Source organism: Oncorhynchus clarkii, unplaced genomic scaffold (assembly GCF_045791955.1).
Source record: "Oncorhynchus clarkii lewisi isolate Uvic-CL-2024 unplaced genomic scaffold, UVic_Ocla_1.0 unplaced_contig_10383_pilon_pilon, whole genome shotgun sequence".
Lineage (NCBI taxonomy): Eukaryota > Metazoa > Chordata > Actinopteri > Salmoniformes > Salmonidae > Oncorhynchus > Oncorhynchus clarkii.
Genome location: NW_027261118.1, coordinates 221,481 through 240,000, shown reverse-complemented (window position 1 = coordinate 240,000; position 18,520 = coordinate 221,481). Strand labels below are relative to the sequence as shown.

Genomic DNA, 18,520 nt, shown 5'->3' with positions numbered 1-18,520 from the left:
AATCCATGTAATCCATCCATACTCTAACTGTAATCCATTGATACTCTAACTGTAATCCATCCATACTCTAACTGTAATCCATGTAATCCATCCATACTCTAACTGTAATCCATCCATTGTAAGGGCGTTCGTCTGTAGGAGGAAGAGAAGCGGACCAAAGCGCAGCGTGGTGGTTATTCATGTTTTAATAAATCACTACACATGAACAAACTAACAAAAACAAGAAATGTGAAAACGCAAAACAGTCCTATCCTGTGACAACAAACACAGTGACAGGAACAATCACCCACAAACACACAGTGAAACCCAGGCTACCTAAGTATGATTCTCAATCAGAGACAACTAATGACACCTGCCTCTGATTGAGAACCATACTAGGCCGAAAACATAGAAATGCCCCAAAACATAGAAAAACAAACATAGACTGCCCACCCAACTCACGCCCTGACCATACTAAATAAATACAAAACAACAGAAATAGAGGTCAGAACGTGACAGTACCCCCCCCCAAAGGTGCGGACTCCGGCCGCAAAACCTTGACCTATAGGGGAGGGTCTGGGTGGGCGTCTGTCCGCGGTGGCGGCTCTGGCGCGGGACGCGGACCCCACTTCACCATTGTCTTAGTCCGCCTTATTGTCCGCCTCCCTGGCTTACTCACCATGACCACCCCTCTCAATGACCCCACTGGACAGAGGGGCTGCTCGGGACAGAGGGGCAGCTCGGGACAGAGGTGAAGCAGCTGCTCGGGACAGAGGGACAACTGCTCGGGACAGAGGGGCGATAGCAGCTCGGGACAGAGGGGCGATAGCAGCTCGGGACAGAGGGGCGATGGCAGCAGCTCGGGACAGAGGGGCGATGGCAGCTGCTCGGGACAGAGGGGCGATGGCAGCTGCTCGGGACAGAGGGACAGCTGCTCGGGACAGAGGGACAGCTGCTCTGGACAGAGGGGCGACAGCTGCTCTGGACAGAGGGGCGACAGCTGCTCTGGACAGAGGGGCGACAGCTGCTCTGGCGGCCCCTGGCTTACTGGCGGCACTGGCGGCCCCTGGCTGACTGGCGGCACTGGCGGCCCCTGGCTGACTGGCGGCACTGGCGGCCCCTGGCTGACTGGCGGCCCCTGGCTGACTGGCGGCACTGGCGGCCCCTGGCTGACTGGCGGCCCCTGGCTGACTGGCGGCACTGGCGGCCCCTGGCTGACGGGCGGCACTGGCGGCCCCTGGCTGACGGGCGGCACTGGCGGCCCCTGGCAGACGGGCGGCACTGGCGGCTCCTGGCAGACGGGCGGCACTGGCGGCTCCTGGCAGACGGGCGGCACTGGCGGCGCTGGGCAGACGGGCGGCGTTGGCGGCGCTGGGCAGACGGGCGGCGTTGGCGGCGCCGGGCAGACGGGAGGCTCAGCTGGTGCTGGGCAGACGGGAAGCTCAGCTGGCGCTGGGCAGACGGGAAGCTCAGCTGGCGCTGGGCAGACGGGAAGCTCCGGCAACGCTGGAGAAGAGGAAGGCCCTGGTAGCGCCGGAGAGGCGGGAGGCTCCGGCAGCGGCGCCGGACAGGCGGGAGGCTCCGGCAGCGGCGCCGGACAGGCGGGAGGCTCCGGCAGCGGCGCCGGACAGGCGGGAGGCTCCGGCAGCGGCGCCGGACAGGCGGGAGACTCCGGCAGCGGCGCCGGACAGGCGGGAGACTCCGGCAGCGGCGCCGGACAGGCGGGAGACTCCGGCAGCGGCGCCGGACAGGCGGGAGACTCCGGCAGCGGCGCCGGACAGGCGGGAGACTCCGGCAGCGCTGGAGAGGAGGAAGGCTCTGGTAGCGCCGGAGAGGCGGGAGACTCCGGCAGCGCTGGAGAGGAGAGAGCCCCTGCAAGGATGGGCCGGAGAGACAGCCTGGTACGGGGAGCTGCCACCGGAGGGCTGGTGCGTGGAGGTGGTGATGGATAGACCGGGCCGTGCAGGCGCACTGGAGCTCTTGAGCACCGAGCCTGCCCAACCTTACCCGGTTGAATGGTCCCGGTTGCCCTGCCAGTGCGGCGAGGTGGAATAGCCCGCACTGGGCTATGCAGGCGAACCGGGGACACCGTGCGCAAGGCTGGTGCCATGTAAGCCGGCCCAAGGAGACGCACTGGAGACCAGATGCGTAGAGCCGGCTTCATGGCACTTGGCTCGATGCCCACTCTAGCCCGGCCGATACGCGGAGCTGGAATGTACCGCACCGGGCTGTGCACCCGCACTGGGGACACCGTGCGCTCCACAGCATAACACGGTGCCTGCCCGGTCTCTCTAGCCCCCCGGTAACCACAGGAAGTTGGCTCAGGTCTCCTACCTGGCGTAGCCATACTCCCTGTTAGCCCCCCCCCAAGAAATTTTTGGGGCTGACTCCCGGGCTTCCTTGCCAACCGTGTTCCCTCATATCGCCGGCTCCTCTCTCCGGCTGCCTCTGCTCTCCTCGCTGCCTCCACCTGTTCCCATGGAAGGCGATCCTTTCCCGCCAGGATCTCCTCCCATGTGTAGCAACCCTTGCCGTCCAACACATCATCCCAAGTCCATTCCTCCTTGTGCCGCTGTTGCCCGTTACCACGCCGCTTGGTCCTGTTGCGGTGGGTGATTCTGTAAGGGCGTTCGTCTGTAGGAGGAAGAGAAGCGGACCAAAGCGCAGCGTGGTGGTTATTCATGTTTTAATAAATCACTACACATGAACAAACTAACAAAAACAAGAAATGTGAAAACGCAAAACAGTCCTATCCTGTGACAACAAACACAGTGACAGGAACAATCACCCACAAACACACAGTGAAACCCAGGCTACCTAAGTATGATTCTCAATCAGAGACAACTAATGACACCTGCCTCTGATTGAGAACCATACTAGGCCGAAAACATAGAAATGCCCCAAAACATAGAAAAACAAACATAGACTGCCCACCCAACTCACGCCCTGACCATACTAAATAAATACAAAACAACAGAAATAGAGGTCAGAACGTGACATCCATACTCTAACTGTAATCCATGTAATCCATCCATACTCTAACTGTAATCCATCCATACTCTAACTGTAATCCATGTAATCCATCCATACTCTAACTGTAATCCATGGTTCAGAGTGGTTTAAATAGCCACTATTAACTTCAGGGGATTTGACCACAAACACAGAACTTTGTCTAATTGCCATCATCAGCCCCCATAGTTGTTTTGTCAGCCATCTGACCATAAGGTGTAATAAAGTTAACATCTTCAATTTCTTGAATTTAAATTGGCCCTAACCCTGTTATGGGGTGTTCATGTTTAAAGGGATAATGAGAGATTTAGAGATGTAGGTCTTTTTTCTACTTCCCCAGAGACAGGTGAGCTCATGAATACCATTTGTATGTTTCTGCGTGCAGTTTGGAGATGATTGAAGTTAGCGTGCTATGAGTCATAATTCATATTCTTTTAAAAACATTACGACAGTACCCACCCGCACACTGTCAAATGCACATTTCCAATCGATGAACAAAAAAAAACTTCTCTCTTTTTCAGCATCCAATCCGTCCTTTTGAATCCCATCTTCTTCCCTTTAAACTTCTTGTACAAGACTACAGACGACATACTTCCCCTGTTTCCTCCCCAGATCGACGAACTGAAGAGCTGCATCGAGGAGCGGGAGGAGGAGCTGTCCAGACTGAGAACGGACTCTGTAAGCATTCAAGACAATCTGCTCCATTTGTTATCAGCAAAGCTGCCGCGGTACATGTTTACACTGCTGCTGTAGTCAGAGACAACATGGTGTAGTGTGAAAATCCCTACGGTGTGTCAGCATTGAGGTATCTTTCACTGGCTTGGTTTTAAACCTATAGGGAAATCATACTGGTTAGGCAACCAACAGGCAATATTGCGGGACCGGTATTGACAGGTAGAACCTATTCATCATGCTTTAGTGTGATATAACCTATTCATCATGCTTTAGTGTGATATAACCTATTCATCATGCTTTAGTGTGATATAACCTATTCATCATGCTTTAGTGTGATATCACCTGTTCATCATGCTTTAGTGTGATATAACCTATTCATCATGCTTTAGTGTGATATAACCTATTCATCATGCTTTAGTGTGATATAACCTATTCATCATGCTTTAGTGTGATATAACCTGTTCGTCATGCTTTAGTGTGATATAACCTATTCATCATGCTTTAGTGTGATATAACCTATTCATCATGCTTTAGTGTGATATAACCTATTAATCATGCTTTAGTGTGATATAACCTATTCATCATGCTTTAGTGATCATGCTTTAGTGTGATATAACCTATTCATCATGCTTTAGTGATCATGCTTTAGTGTGATATCACCTATTCATCATGCTTTAGTGTAATATCACCTGTTCGTCATGCTTTAGTGTGATATAACCTATTCATCATGCTTTAGTGTGATATAACCTGTTCATCATGCTTTAGTGTGATATAACCTGTTCGTCATGCTTTAGTGTGATATAACCTGTTCAGCATGCTTTAGTGTGATATAACCTGTTCATCATGCTTTAGTGTGATATCACCTATTCATCATGATTTAGTGTGATATCACCTATTCATCATGATTTAGTGTGATATAACCTATTCATCATACTTTAGTGTGATATAACCTATTCATCATGCTTTAGTGTGATATAACCTATTCATCATGCTTTAGTGTGATATAACCTATTCATCATGCTTTAGTGTGATATAACCTATTCATCATGCTTTAGTGTGATATAACCTATTCATCATGCTTTAGTGTGATATAACCTATTCATCATGCTTTAGTGTGATATAACCTATTCATCATGCTTTAGTGTGATATAACCTGTTCATCATGCTTTAGTGTGATATAACCTATTAATCATGCTTTAGTGTGATATAACCTATTCATCATGCTTTAGTGATCATGCTTTAGTGTGATATAACCTATTCATCATGCTTTAGTGATCATGCTTTAGTGTGATATCACCTATTCATCATGCTTTAGTGTAATATCACCTGTTCGTCATGCTTTAGTGTGATATAACCTATTCATCATGCTTTAGTGTGATATAACCTGTTCAGCATGCTTTAGTGTGATATCACCTGTTCGTCATGCTTTAGTGTGATATAACCTGTTCAGCATGCTTTAGTGTGATATAACCTATTCAGCATGCTTTAGTGTGATATAACCTGTTCATCATGCTTTAGTGTGATATCACCTGTTTATCATGCTTTAGTGTGATATCACCTGTTCATCATGCTTTAGTGTGATATAACCTATTCATCATGTTTTAGTGTGATTTAACCTACTCATCATGCTTTAGTGTGATATAACCTGTTCAGCATGCTTTAGTGTGATATAACCTGTTCATCATGCTTTAGTGTGATATCACCTATTCATCATGATTTAGTGTGATATCACCTATTCATCATGATTTAGTGTGATATCACCTATTCATCATGATTTAGTGTGATATAACCTATTCATCATGCTTTAGTGTGATATAACCTATTCATCATGCTTTAGTGTGATATCACCTGTTCGTCATGCTTTAGTGTGATATAACCTATTCATCATGCTTTAGTGTGATATCACCTATTCATCATGATTTAGTGTGATATCACCTATTCATCATGATTTAGTGTGATATCACCTATTCATCATGATTTAGTGTGATATAACCTATTCATCATGCTTTAGTGTGATATAACCTATTCATCATGCTTTAGTGTGATATCACCTGTTCGTCATGCTTTAGTGTGATATAACCTATTCATCATGCTTTAGTGTGATATAACCTATTCATCATGCTTTAGTGTGATATCACCTGTTCATCATGCTTTAGTGTGATATAACCTATTCATCATGCTTTAGTGTGATATAACCTATTCATCATGCTTTAGTGTGATATAACCTATTCATCATGCTTTAGTGTGATATAACCTGTTCATCATGCTTTAGTGTGATATAACCTATTAATCATGCTTTAGTGTGATATAACCTATTCATCATGCTTTAGTGATCATGCTTTAGTGTGATATAACCTATTCATCATGCTTTAGTGATCATGCTTTAGTGTGATATCACCTATTCATCATGCTTTAGTGTAATATCACCTGTTCGTCATGCTTTAGTGTGATATAACCTATTCATCATGCTTTAGTGTGATATAACCTGTTCAGCATGCTTTAGTGTGATATCACCTGTTCGTCATGCTTTAGTGTGATATAACCTGTTCAGCATGCTTTAGTGTGATATAACCTATTCATCATGCTTTAGTGTGATATAACCTGTTCATCATGCTTTAGTGTGATATCACCTGTTCATCATGCTTTAGTGTGATATAACCTATTCATCATGCTTTAGTGTGATTTAACCTACTCATCATGCTTTAGTGTGATATAACCTGTTCGTCATGCTTTAGTGTGATATAACCTGTTCAGCATGCTTTATTGTGATATAACCTGTTCATCATGCTTTAGTGTGATATCACCTATTCATCATGATTTAGTGTGATATCACCTATTCATCATGATTTAGTGTGATATCACCTATTCATCATGATTTAGTGTGATATAACCTGTTCATCATGCTTTAGTGTGATATAACCTATTCATCATGCTTTAGTGTGATTTAACCTATTCATCATGCTTTAGTGTGATATAACCTGTTCGTCATGCTTTAGTGTGATATAACCTGTTCAGCATGCTTTAGTGTGATATAACCTATTCGTCATGCTTTAGTGTGATATAACCTGTTCAGCATGCTTTAGTGTGATATAACCTGTTCAGCATGCTTTAGTGTGATATCACCTATTCATCATGCTTTAGTGTGATATAACCTGTTCAGCATGCTTTAGTGTGATATAACCTATTCAGCATGCTTTAGTGTGATATCACCTATTCATCATGATTTAGTGTGATATCACCTATTCATCATGATTTAGTGTGATATCACCTATTCATCATGATTTAGTGTGATATAACCTATTCATCAGGCTTTAGTGTGATATAACCTATTCAGCATGCTTTAGTGTGATATAACCTGTTCATCATGCTTTAGTGTGATATAACCTGTTCATCATGCTTTAGTGTGATATAACCTGTTCATCATGCTTTAGTGTGATATAACCTATTCATCATGCTTTAGTGTGATATAACCTATTCATCATGCTTTAGTGTGATATAACCTATTCATCATGCTTTAGTGTGATATCACCTGTTCGTCATGCTTTAGTGTGATATAACCTATTCATCATGCTTTAGTGTGATATAACCTATTCATCATGCTTTAGTGTGATATCACCTGTTCATCATGCTTTAGTGTGATATAACCTATTCATCATGCTTTAGTGTGATATAACCTATTCATCATGCTTTAGTGTGATATAACCTATTCATCATGCTTTAGTGTGATATAACCTGTTCATCATGCTTTAGTGTGATATAACCTATTAATCATGCTTTAGTGTGATATAACCTATTCATCATGCTTTAGTGATCATGCTTTAGTGTGATATAACCTATTCATCATGCTTTAGTGATCATGCTTTAGTGTGATATCACCTATTCATCATGCTTTAGTGTAATATCACCTGTTCGTCATGCTTTAGTGTGATATAACCTATTCATCATGCTTTAGTGTGATATAACCTGTTCAGCATGCTTTAGTGTGATATCACCTGTTCGTCATGCTTTAGTGTGATATAACCTGTTCAGCATGCTTTAGTGTGATATAACCTATTCATCATGCTTTAGTGTGATATAACCTGTTCATCATGCTTTAGTGTGATATAACCTGTTCATCATGCTTTAGTGTGATATAACCTATTCATCATGCTTTAGTGTGATATAACCTATTCATCATGCTTTAGTGTGATATAACCTATTCATCATGCTTTAGTGTGATATCACCTGTTCGTCATGCTTTAGTGTGATATCACCTGTTCGTCATGCTTTAGTGTGATATAACCTGTTCATCATGCTTTAGTGTGATATAACCTATTCATCATGCTTTAGTGTGATATCACCTGTTCGTCATGCTTACTGTAATTCATTGTGTTCCTCCTCAGGGAGCCACAGACTCGGAGAAGCGGGTTGTGTGTCTGTCAGCGGAGAACGAGAGTCTGAAACAGAGTCTGACTGTCACCCAGGGCCTCCTGCAGCAGCTCTCTGTCATCCCCTCCCAGTCCAGCTCTGTACTCATCAAGGTGAGAAGCAGTCCCAAACGGAACACTAGTCCCTATACAATAACCACAAACATTTAATTTTAAGTTGTTTGAAGCTGGAAAAAAAATGTAAAAATTGAACTTAAGAACGGGACACATAGAAATAGCACACATAGAACAGATCTACCATTCATTAGACTTGCTTTCGATGAGAATGACAGATCTATAACACACATTTATATGTGAATATGGTCTTGCTCTTTGTCTCCCCCTGTAGGAGAATGTTCTCTCTAACGGTGCTCTCTGTCTCCCCCTGTAGGAGAATGTTCTCTCTAACGGTGCTCTCTGTCTCCCCCTGTAGGAGATTGTTCTCTCTAACTGTGCTCTCTGTCTCCCCCTGTAGGAGAATGTTCTCTCTAACTGTGCTCTCTGTCTCCCCCTGTAGGAGAATGTTCTCTCTAACGGTGCTCTCTGTCTCCCCCTGTAGGAGAATGAGAACCTGCGCAGCCGGGTGCAGCACCTGGAGAGTTCCCTGCAGCAGCGGGCTGATCAGCTGTCTCACCTGGAGCGACAGAGCGAACAAAGCGAGTGGAGGAGAGGAGAGGAGCAGAGGAGAAGAGAGGAGAGAGTGAGGGAGCTGCAGCTAGAGCTGGATAAAGAGAGGGCCAAAGAGCCACAGGTCAAGGTAGGGATTGTCTGAAAAAGACACCTTGCTGTATATACAATACCTTCTCATTCTCTTATTTTACCTTTATTTAACTAGGCAAGTCAGTTAAGAACAAATTCTTATTTACAATGATGGCCTACCCCTGCCAAACCCTTCCCTAACCCGGACAACTGTGCCCCGCCCTATGGGACTCCCGATCACAGCCGGTTGTGATACAGCCCAGGATCGAACCCGGGTCTGTAGTGATGCCTCTAACACTGTGATACAGTGCTTTAGACTGCTGCGCCACTCGGTCCCGGATTCATTCAAATGAATCTGATAACGGTTTTCTGATGGTTTGGAATCAGAAACTGGTCTTGTTGAATAAATGGTTTTATATTAACTGAGGTTATAACCTTCATTGGTATTTTCCGGGACAGATTGTCACTCAAACTGTGGAGGTGGAGTCACCGGTGACTCTGAGGCAGTTGGCTGAGGCCAGAGAGAGGAACGAGCAGCTGTCAGAGAAACTGACCAATCAGAACGAGAAGTGCAGACAACTGGAGGAGCACATCAGGAAGTCAGATGAATTCAGCTGTAACCTGCAACACAAGGTGAGAACCAATGAAAAGTAATCTGCAACACAAGGTGAGAACCAATGAAAAGTCACCTGCAACACAAGGTGAGAACCAATGAAAAGTCGCCTGCAACACAAGGTGAGAACCAATGAAAAGTCACCTGCAACACAAGGTGAGAACCAATGAAAAGTCACCTGCAACACAAGGTGAGAACCAATGAAAAGTCACCTGCAACACAAGGTGAGAACCAATGAAAAGTCACCTGCAACAAAAGGTGAGAACCAATGAAAAGTCGCCTGCAACACAAGGTGAGAACCAATGAAAAGTCGCCTGCAACACAAGGTGAGAACCAATGAAAAGTCGCCTGCAACACAAGGTGAGAACCAATGAAAAGTCGTCTGCAACACAAGGTGAGAACCAATGAAAAGTCACCTGCAACACAAGGTGAGAACCAATGAAAAGTCACCTGCAACACAAGGTGAGAACCAATGAAAAGTCACCTGCAACACAAGGTGAGAACCAATGAAAAGTCACCTGCAACACAAGGTGAGAACCAATGAAAAGTCACCTGCAACACAAGGTGAGAACCAATGAAAAGTCACCGTATTGGTTTGAACGTCCTGTGAAATATTGTTCTGTGAAATATTAATGAAGAAATATTACATTCCTGAGAAAAAATGTATTCTACTTCAAAGTTCACAATGATGAGATTTAACAGTTAAATGACTAACCAGAAGAAGAAACTAAAGTGTATAATACTAACCTTCATTCCTACCAAGCTATGCAAGGTATTGTCTGCATCCAATATGGCATCCTATTCCCTATGTCACGTACTACTGGACCCATGTTGGCTGGAGCCCAATGGGCCCTGGTCTAAAGTAGTGAACGAAATAGGGAGCAGGGTGGCATTTGGGACGCATTCCAGTTCATGAACCTCATCATCATATGCTGAATGTGAATGGGACTGCCTCTCCCAGATTGCAGCGTACGAGCGGGAGATCAGTGTACTGCAGGAGGAACTGCTGAAGGAGATAGGTCACCTGGAGGAGAAGAAGGAGGAGGCTGTAAAGGCTGCAGCGACCTGCTCCGTAGAACACTTCCAGAGCCTGCAGGACCAGTTCTTTAGTGAGTCCCATCTAATACAACCTTCAGAAGCTTCTACAGGCTGTGCAGATATGCTATGATGGGCTTGTTGAATCTGGGAGTGCTGTTGATTCATAGGATGTTGTGCTTCATGCTCATCACATCACCAGCATCTTTCTTTCCTTTTTTTGTTGTTTCTTTCTTTCTTTCTTTCTCTGTCTGTGTGTGTGTGTCTTTCTCTGTGTATGTGTGTGTGTGTGTGTGTCTTTCTCTGTGTATGTGTGTGTGTGTGTGTGTCTTTCTCTGTGTATGTGTGTGTGTGTGCGCGTGTGTGTCTGTGTGTGTATGTGTGTGTGTGTGTGTGTGTGTGTGTGTCTGTGTGTGTGTATGTGTCTGTGTGTGTGTGTGTGTGTGTGTGTGTGTGTGTGTGTGTGTGTGTGTGTGTGTGTGTGTGTGTGTGTGTGTGTGTGTGTGTGTGTGTGTGTGTCTGTGTGTGTGTCTGTGTGTGTGTCTGTGTGTGTGTGTGTGTGTGTGTGTGTGTGTGTCCTGTGTCAGACCTGCAGAAGCGTCTGACAGCGCTCCCTCCGACCCTGCGCACCATGAAGACAGACTACGCCAGCCTGAGGAGCCAGGTCCGCAACTTCTCCGACTTCTACGGAGCAGCCATCACCGACGCCAAGAAACAGGTCCCACAAAACACTGCTGCTGGATTAACCAGCGTTGTTTCAAGTCAAATCAAACTTTATTTAAAGTGCGATTTAAACCCACAAAACTGTAAATCAATCAAATGAAAGAGATAAAAACCAAACAGAAGGCAGCAGAAGAGATGTAAAGGGAAAAGGATGTCTGAAGTTACAGTAAAGATATAACATTAATTAAAGGCCAAGCTGAAAAGGTGTGGTGTGTGTTCACCGTTTATCTCTGGCCTGTCTGTGTAGATATCAGCAGCTATGAGTGAGATTTCACCGTTTATCTCTGGCCTGTCTGTGTAGATATCAGCAGCTATGAGTGAGATTTCACCGTTTATCTCTGGCCTGTCTGTGTAGATATCAGCAGCTATGAGTGAGATTTCACCGTTTATCTCTGGCCTGTCTGTGTAGATATCAGCAGCTATGAGTGATATTTCACCGTTTATCTCTGGCCTGTCTGTGTAGATATCAGCAGCTATGAGTGAGATGTCGGAGGCCAACAAGGACCTCCTGGAGAAGTACAGGAAGGAGGTGGCACTGCGGAGGAAGTACCACGAGCAGCTGGTCGAGCTCAAAGGTATGGTGAAACAACGTCCAGATGAAGGAAGAGACTGGAGGAGGGAGTCTCTTTGTTCTATTGAAAAAAAAGGCAATTATATATAACGCTGTATCATTATTAAAATAAACTGTCATTGTTGCTAGGCAACATCCGTGTGCTGTGCCGTGTGAAGCCGGTTCTGAAGGAGGACCAGCATGAGGAGGGCCAATCGGTGGTGGTAACCACGGACCCCAACAACGAATCAGCTCTCTCCGTGCTGAAAGGGCAGGGCCGAAGCCATAACTTTGAACTGGACCGTGTCTTCCACCCTCAGGCCACTCAGGAAGAGGTACTGAGAAACTCAGCCTCCATTACGAGACACAGTACTGTCACTTCTCTATCTATTTAAATGAGTGGCTCAGGGGTGGTATTTCAGTTTCTGTGGTGTGACTCAAAAACAGCAGTGACTGTGAACGATACACACTCGCTAACCTCTGGTTTTCTACTGTGTCTAAGGTCTTCCAGGAGATCGAGCCCCTTGTGACATCCTGTATAGATGGATATCACGTCTGCATCTTTGCCTATGGGCAGACTGGCTCTGGGAAGACCTACACCATGGAGGTATGTTGTAGCACTGCATACCAATGTGTAATGTGAGGTTTATAAATGTGTTGTTGTTAAATAAGGCTGAATATTTGATTGAAATTGACTCGTTGTATCAAAATCTCCATCCTGTGTTGTCGTCAGGGCAGCACAGAGAACCCAGGCATCAACCAGCGTGCTCTGAAACACCTGTTTAGTGAGATAGAGGACAGGAAGGACATGTGGACGTACACCGTGACTGTCAGCTCTGTGGAGATCTACAACGAGGTGCTCAGGTACCTTCCCAGCTGCTCTCCTTCCCTCTCAATGACTGGCAGAAAAACATCCCAGCATTTAGAAGTGGTGATATGTTTTATGATTCATTATTCGAGTCTTCCGTTTTATATTTGTGCTACTATATTGTTTTATATTAGTAAAGGAGGCCTTAAATATATGAAAAGTGCTTTAAGTTAGTGTTAGTGTTGTGAACTTCCTGTTCCTGTTCTGTCCCCAGAGACCTGCTGAGTAAGGATGGAGAGAAGCTGGACATTAAGATCAACCCAGACGGAACAGGACAGCTGCATGTCCCTGGACTCCGGCTCATAGAGGTCAAGAGCTTCCAACACATCAAGAAAGTGAGGAGACTCACATTTATTTTTCTTAGGGTGAAAGTCCTGGTAACTTTCCAGGGATTTCCTGTTTATTCCCTGCTGATCGGTAGAATCTTCCAACCATTATTTCTGGAAAACCTGGGAATTTGGGGATAGTTACTGGAATTTGGCAACTGTATACTTTTTTTCAGTGAGACTGATTTATCCAACTATATCAATAGATAATTTCCTTGACTTTTCGACCTCAAATTGAATAATAATTTAATATACTGTATTAAGCCATTTAACAGACGCTTTTATTCAAAGAAACTTACAGCCAACTGGCAAACATTTTACGTATGGGTTGCCCAGGGAATAGAACCCACAATCCTGGTGTTGCAAGAGCCGTGCTCTATCTGCTGAGCCGTGCTCTACCTGCTGAGCCGTGCACCTACCTGCTGAGCCGTGCTCTACCTGCTGAGCCGTGCACCTACCTGCTGAGCCGTGCTCTACCTGCTGAGCCGTGCTCTACCTGCTGAGCCGTGCTCTACCTGCTGAGCCGTGCTCTACCTGCTGAGCCGTGCTCTACCTACTGAGCCATACATCTCCATCAGAACCCTAATGGTTAATTTACTGTAATGGGAAAGTGTATACAATCATATGAAAATATGTTACTTGCAAGTTTCCTATAATTCTATATCACATTTCCATGAAATCTGTCACTTCCTGTGTAGCTTCTGGCGCAGGCGCGTCGTAACAGGATCACCTTCGGGACCCAGATGAACCAGCACAGCTCTCGTTCTCATGCCCTCCTCATGATCACTGTGCTGGGGACTGACCTGGCCAGCGGGGCCAAGACCACAGGTACGTCACACCTTAGAGACGGGACACACAGTGCCGACTAACCGTTAGAAGCAGCAGGTGGCTGCCCTATTGTGATCAGAACAGCGGCTGTCATTTTCTGTTCATTTCCACGTGATTCTACATGCTGAATCACCACCGTTCATCGACGCCCGCTGCTTTTCACCGTTCGTCGGCGAGGTGTGTTTTGTCCGGGGTGCACTACTCATTTGGCAAGTGGGCCGGTTCCAAATATTGACACGATTCAAGGGACCAGAAAATGTTACGTTAACGGGTGATTGTTTGTGTGACATCTGCAGGCAAGTTGAACCTGGTGGACCTGGCTGGCTCTGAGAGGGTCTGGAAGTCAGGAGCTGAGGGAGAGAGGCTGAAGGAGGCCCAGAACATCAACCGCTCCCTGCTGGCTCTGGGGGACGTTATCCAGGCTCTGAGGGGGAAGGAGAAACACATCCCCTTCAGAAACAGTCGCCTCACATACCTGCTGCAGGACTCACTGGGCAAGGGCAACAAGACAGCCATGGTGGTGCAGGTAGGGACTCAGGACAGTACAGTACATCTGATACACACAGATTACAATGTCTGTATATCCATCTATATGTATACCCATAGGGCTGGCTTCTCGGACATTAAGCCATGTCCTGGACTAAAAATCATTCTGAATAGAGAAGTCCATACTGTATTTAGCCTACACATTACAAGACAACTAGGCTAAGGTGGTGCAGCCTGGCTTACACAACATACAGTACACTACATCAAACACACTGATTATACTGTCATATCTGTCTGGAAGTGTCCTCTCTGATCCTCTGGTCCTCCTCCAGGTGTCTGCTCTGGAGAGTAACGTGGGAGAGACCATGTGTTCTCTGAAGTTTGCTGAGAGGGTTTGTAAGGTGGAGCTGGGGCCGGCGGCCAGGAAGATACAGAGAGGAGGGGGAAGCCATCAGTGTGACTAGAACTCCCCTTCCTGAAGTCATCCAACTTCCTGTTCCCATGGACGACCAGGACTCCAGGGACTCAACAGACACGCAGCCAACCAAATACATCAACTAGCAATAACAACAACAAACAACCCCCTCTGCCCAGTCAGCCAGTCAGTCTATCAGTCTGTCTATCAGTCAGCCAGTCAGTCTATCAGTCTGTCTATCAGTCAGCCAGTCAGTCTATCAGTCTGTCTATCAGTCAGCCAGTCAGTCTATCAGTCTGTCTATCAGTCAGCCAGTCAGTCTATCAGTCTGTCTATCAGTCAGCCAGTCAGTCTATCAGTCTGTCTATCAGTCAGCCAGTCAGTCTATCAGTCTGTCTATCAGTCAGCCAGTCAGTCTATCAGTCTGTCTATCAGTCAGCCAGTCAGTCTATCAGTCTGTCTATCAGTCAGCCAGTCAGTCTATCAGTCTGTCTATCAGTCAGCCAGTCAGTCTATCAGTCTGTCTATCAGTCAGCCAGTCAGTCTATCAGTCTGTCTATCAGTCAGCCAGTCAGTCTATCAGTCTGTCTATCAGTCAGCCAGTCAGTCTATCAGTCTGTCTATCAGTCAGCCAGTCAGTCTATCAGTCTGTCTATCAGTCAGCCAGTCAGTCTATCAGTCTGTCTATCAGTCAGCCAGTCAGTCTATCAGTCTGTCTATCAGTCAGCCAGTCAGTCTATCAGTCTGTCTATCAGTCAGCCAGTCAGTCTATCAGTCTGTCTATCAGTCAGCCAGTCAGTCTATCAGTCTGTCTATCAGTCAGCCAGTCAGTCTATCAGTCTGTCTATCAGTCAGCCAGTCAGTCTATCAGTCTGTCTATCAGTCAGCCAGTCAGTCTATCAGTCTGTCTATCAGTCAGCCAGTCAGTCTATCAGTCTGTCTATCAGTCAGCCAGTCAGTCTATCAGTCTGTCTATCAGTCAGCCAGTCAGTCTATCAGTCTGTCTATCAGTCAGCCAGTCAGTCTATCAGTCTGTCTATCAGTCAGCCAGTCAGTCTATCAGTCTGTCTATCAGTCAGCCAGTCAGTCTATCAGTCTGTCTATCAGTCAGCCAGTCAGTCTATCAGTCTGTCTATCAGTCAGCCAGTCAGTCTATCAGTCTGTCTATCAGTCAGCCAGTCAGTCTATCAGTCTGTCTATCAGTCAGCCAGTCAGTCTATCAGTCTGTCTATCAGTTCGCCAGTCAGCCAGTCAGCCAGTCAGTCTATCAGTCTGTCTATCAGTCAGCCAGTCAGTCTATCAGTCTGTCTATCAGTCAGCCAGTCAGTCTATCAGTCTGTCTATCAGTCAGCCAGTCAGTCTATCAGTCTGTCTATCAGTCAGCCAGTCAGTCTATCAGTCTGTCTATCAGTCAGCCAGTCAGTCTATCAGTCTGTCTATCAGTTCGCCAGTCAGCCAGTCAGCCAGTCAGTCTATCAGTCTGTCTATCAGTCAGCCAGTCAGTCTATCAGTCTGTCTATCAGTCAGCCAGTCAGTCTATCAGTCTGTCTATCAGTCTGTCTATCAGTCAGCCAGTCAGTCTATCAGTCTGTCTATCAGTCAGCCAGTCAGTCTATCAGTCTGTCTATCAGTCAGCCAGTCAGTCTATCAGTCTGTCTATCAGTCAGCCAGTCAGTCTATCAGTCTGTCTATCAGTTCGCCAGTCAGCCAGTCAGCCAGTCAGTCTATCAGTCTGTCTATCAGTCAGCCAGTCAGTCTATCAGTCTGTCTATCAGTCAGCCAGTCAGTCTATCAGTCTGTCTATCAGTCAGCCAGTCAGTCTATCAGTCTGTCTATCAGTCAGCCAGTCAGTCTATCAGTCTGTCTATCAGTCAGCCAGTCAGTCTATCAGTCTGTCTATCAGTCAGCCAGTCAGTCTATCAGTCTGTCTATCAGTTCGCCAGTCAGCCAGTCAGCCAGTCAGTCTATCAGTCTGTCTATCAGTCAGCCAGTCAGTCTATCAGTCTGTCTATCAGTCTGTCTATCAGTCAGCCAGTCAGTCTATCAGTCTGTCTATCAGTCAGCCAGTCAGTCTATCAGTCTGTCTATCAGTCAGCCAGTCAGTCTATCAGTCTGTCTATCAGTCAGCCAGTCAGTCTATCAGTCTGTCTATCAGTTCGCCAGTCAGCCAGTCAGCCAGTCAGTCTATCAGTCTGTCTATCAGTCAGCCAGTCAGTCTATCAGTCTGTCTATCAGTCAGCCAGTCAGTCTATCAGTCTGTCTATCAGTCAGCCAGTCAGTCTATCAGTCTGTCTATCAGTCAGCCAGTCAGTCTATCAGTCTGTCTATCAGTCAGCCAGTCAGTCTATCAGTCTGTCTATCAGTCAGCCAGTCAGTCTATCAGTCTGTCTATCAGTCAGCCAGTCAGTCTATCAGTCTGTCTATCAGTCTGTTTATCAGTTCGCCAGCCAGCCAGCCAGTCAGTCAGTCAACCTATCAGTCTGTTTATCAGTTTGCCAGTCAGCCAGCCAGTCAGTCAGTCAACCTATCAGTCTGTTTACCAGTCAGTCAGTATCAAAGCTACCAGGTGTGTATTCAGTGAGATTAAATATTGAGAATATTGCAGATTCTCTAGTCTACCGATCATAATGTCTGTTCATGTCATGCACAGGAGGTTGGTGGCACCTTAATTGGGGAGAACACATGGTTTCCAGGTGTTTGATGCCATTCCATTCGCTCCGTTTCGGACCTTATTATGAGCCGTTCTCCCCTCAGCAGCCTCCTGTGATGTCATGTCTGTTGAAGGTTCTGTAACATTACACCCACCTGAACAGACCCCAGCTGTAACGTTACATCCTCCTGAACAGAACCCAGCTGTAACGTTACATCCTCCTGAACAGACCCCAGCTGTAACGTTACATCCTCCTGAACAGACCCCAGCTGTAACGTTACACCCTCCTGAACAGACCCCAGCTGTAACGTTACACCCTCCTGAACAGACCCCAGTTGTAACGTTACATCCTCCTGAACAGACCCCAGCTGTAACGTTACATCCTCCTGAACAGACCCCAGCTGTAACGTTACACCCTCCTGAACAGACCCCAGCTGTAACGTTACATCCTCCTGAACAGACCCCAGCTGTAACGTTACATCCTCCTGAACAGACCCCAGCTGTAACGTTACACCCTCCTGAACAGACCCCAGCTGTAACGTTACATCCTCCTGAACAGACCCCAGCTGTAACGTTACATCCTCCTGAACAGACCCCAGCTGTAGCGTTACATCCTTCTGAACAGACCCCAGCTGTAACATTACATCCTCCTGAACAGACCCCAGCTATAACGTTACATCCTCCTGAACAGACCCTAGCTGAGTCTAAAATTATCCTGATAAAGAAGGGCTATGACTTGAGGTCTCCGTGACAACGTCATCAGGATAACAGATAAGATTGAAGGGATAGGATGTCTCTACTGTCTCCTGTCTGCTCCTGTTCAGATAAGAAGTCTCTACTGTCTCCTGTCTGCTCCTGTTCAGATAAGAAGTATCTACTGTCTCCTGTCTGCTCCTGTTCAGATAAGAAGTCTCTACTGTCTCCTGTCTGCTCCTGTTCAGATAAGAAGTCTCTACTGTTTCCTTTCTGCTCCTGTTCAGATAAGAAGTCTCTACTGTCTCCTGTCTGCTCCTGTTCAGATAAGAAGTCTACTGTCTCCTGTCTGCTGCTGTTCAGATAAGAAATCTCTACTGTCTCCTGTCTGCTCCTGTTCAGATAAGAAGTCTCTACTGTCTCCTGTTGTTCAGAAAAGGCCCATGTCATCAGCTCATCTGCATGATGCACCAACCAGTATGACATCATCATCAACAACACACTAACCCGAGTGCCAAGACAACCTCTACCTTTGAAACTTCCCACTAGAACCACAACTAAACAA

The 18,520-nt window shown here is 46.1% G+C and overlaps 2 protein-coding genes across 2 annotated transcripts in view; both read left to right on the top strand.

Moving 5' to 3' along the window:
* LOC139404933 (kinesin-like protein KIFC3) overlaps positions 1-15,029 on the top strand; it is a 31,056-nt gene extending 16,027 nt beyond the window's left edge. The window contains exons 6-19 of the mRNA XM_071147473.1: positions 3,601-3,666; positions 8,046-8,183; positions 8,629-8,826; positions 9,228-9,401; positions 10,343-10,490; positions 11,004-11,134; positions 11,603-11,714; positions 11,840-12,024; positions 12,192-12,296; positions 12,423-12,553; positions 12,772-12,892; positions 13,582-13,711; positions 14,008-14,237; positions 14,530-15,029. Coding sequence (XP_071003574.1) covers positions 3,601-3,666; positions 8,046-8,183; positions 8,629-8,826; positions 9,228-9,401; positions 10,343-10,490; positions 11,004-11,134; positions 11,603-11,714; positions 11,840-12,024; positions 12,192-12,296; positions 12,423-12,553; positions 12,772-12,892; positions 13,582-13,711; positions 14,008-14,237; positions 14,530-14,661 — 2,001 coding nt within the window. The 3' untranslated portion in view covers positions 14,662-15,029. The remainder of the gene's footprint in view (positions 1-3,600; positions 3,667-8,045; positions 8,184-8,628; positions 8,827-9,227; positions 9,402-10,342; positions 10,491-11,003; positions 11,135-11,602; positions 11,715-11,839; positions 12,025-12,191; positions 12,297-12,422; positions 12,554-12,771; positions 12,893-13,581; positions 13,712-14,007; positions 14,238-14,529) is intronic.
* A 2,354-nt stretch (positions 15,030-17,383) lies between these two features.
* On the top strand, positions 17,384-18,520 carry LOC139404930 (uncharacterized). Its single transcript, XM_071147470.1, has one exon. The coding sequence runs from the start codon at positions 17,384-17,386 to the stop codon at positions 18,011-18,013; it is 630 nt and encodes a 209-aa protein (XP_071003571.1). The 3' UTR covers positions 18,014-18,520.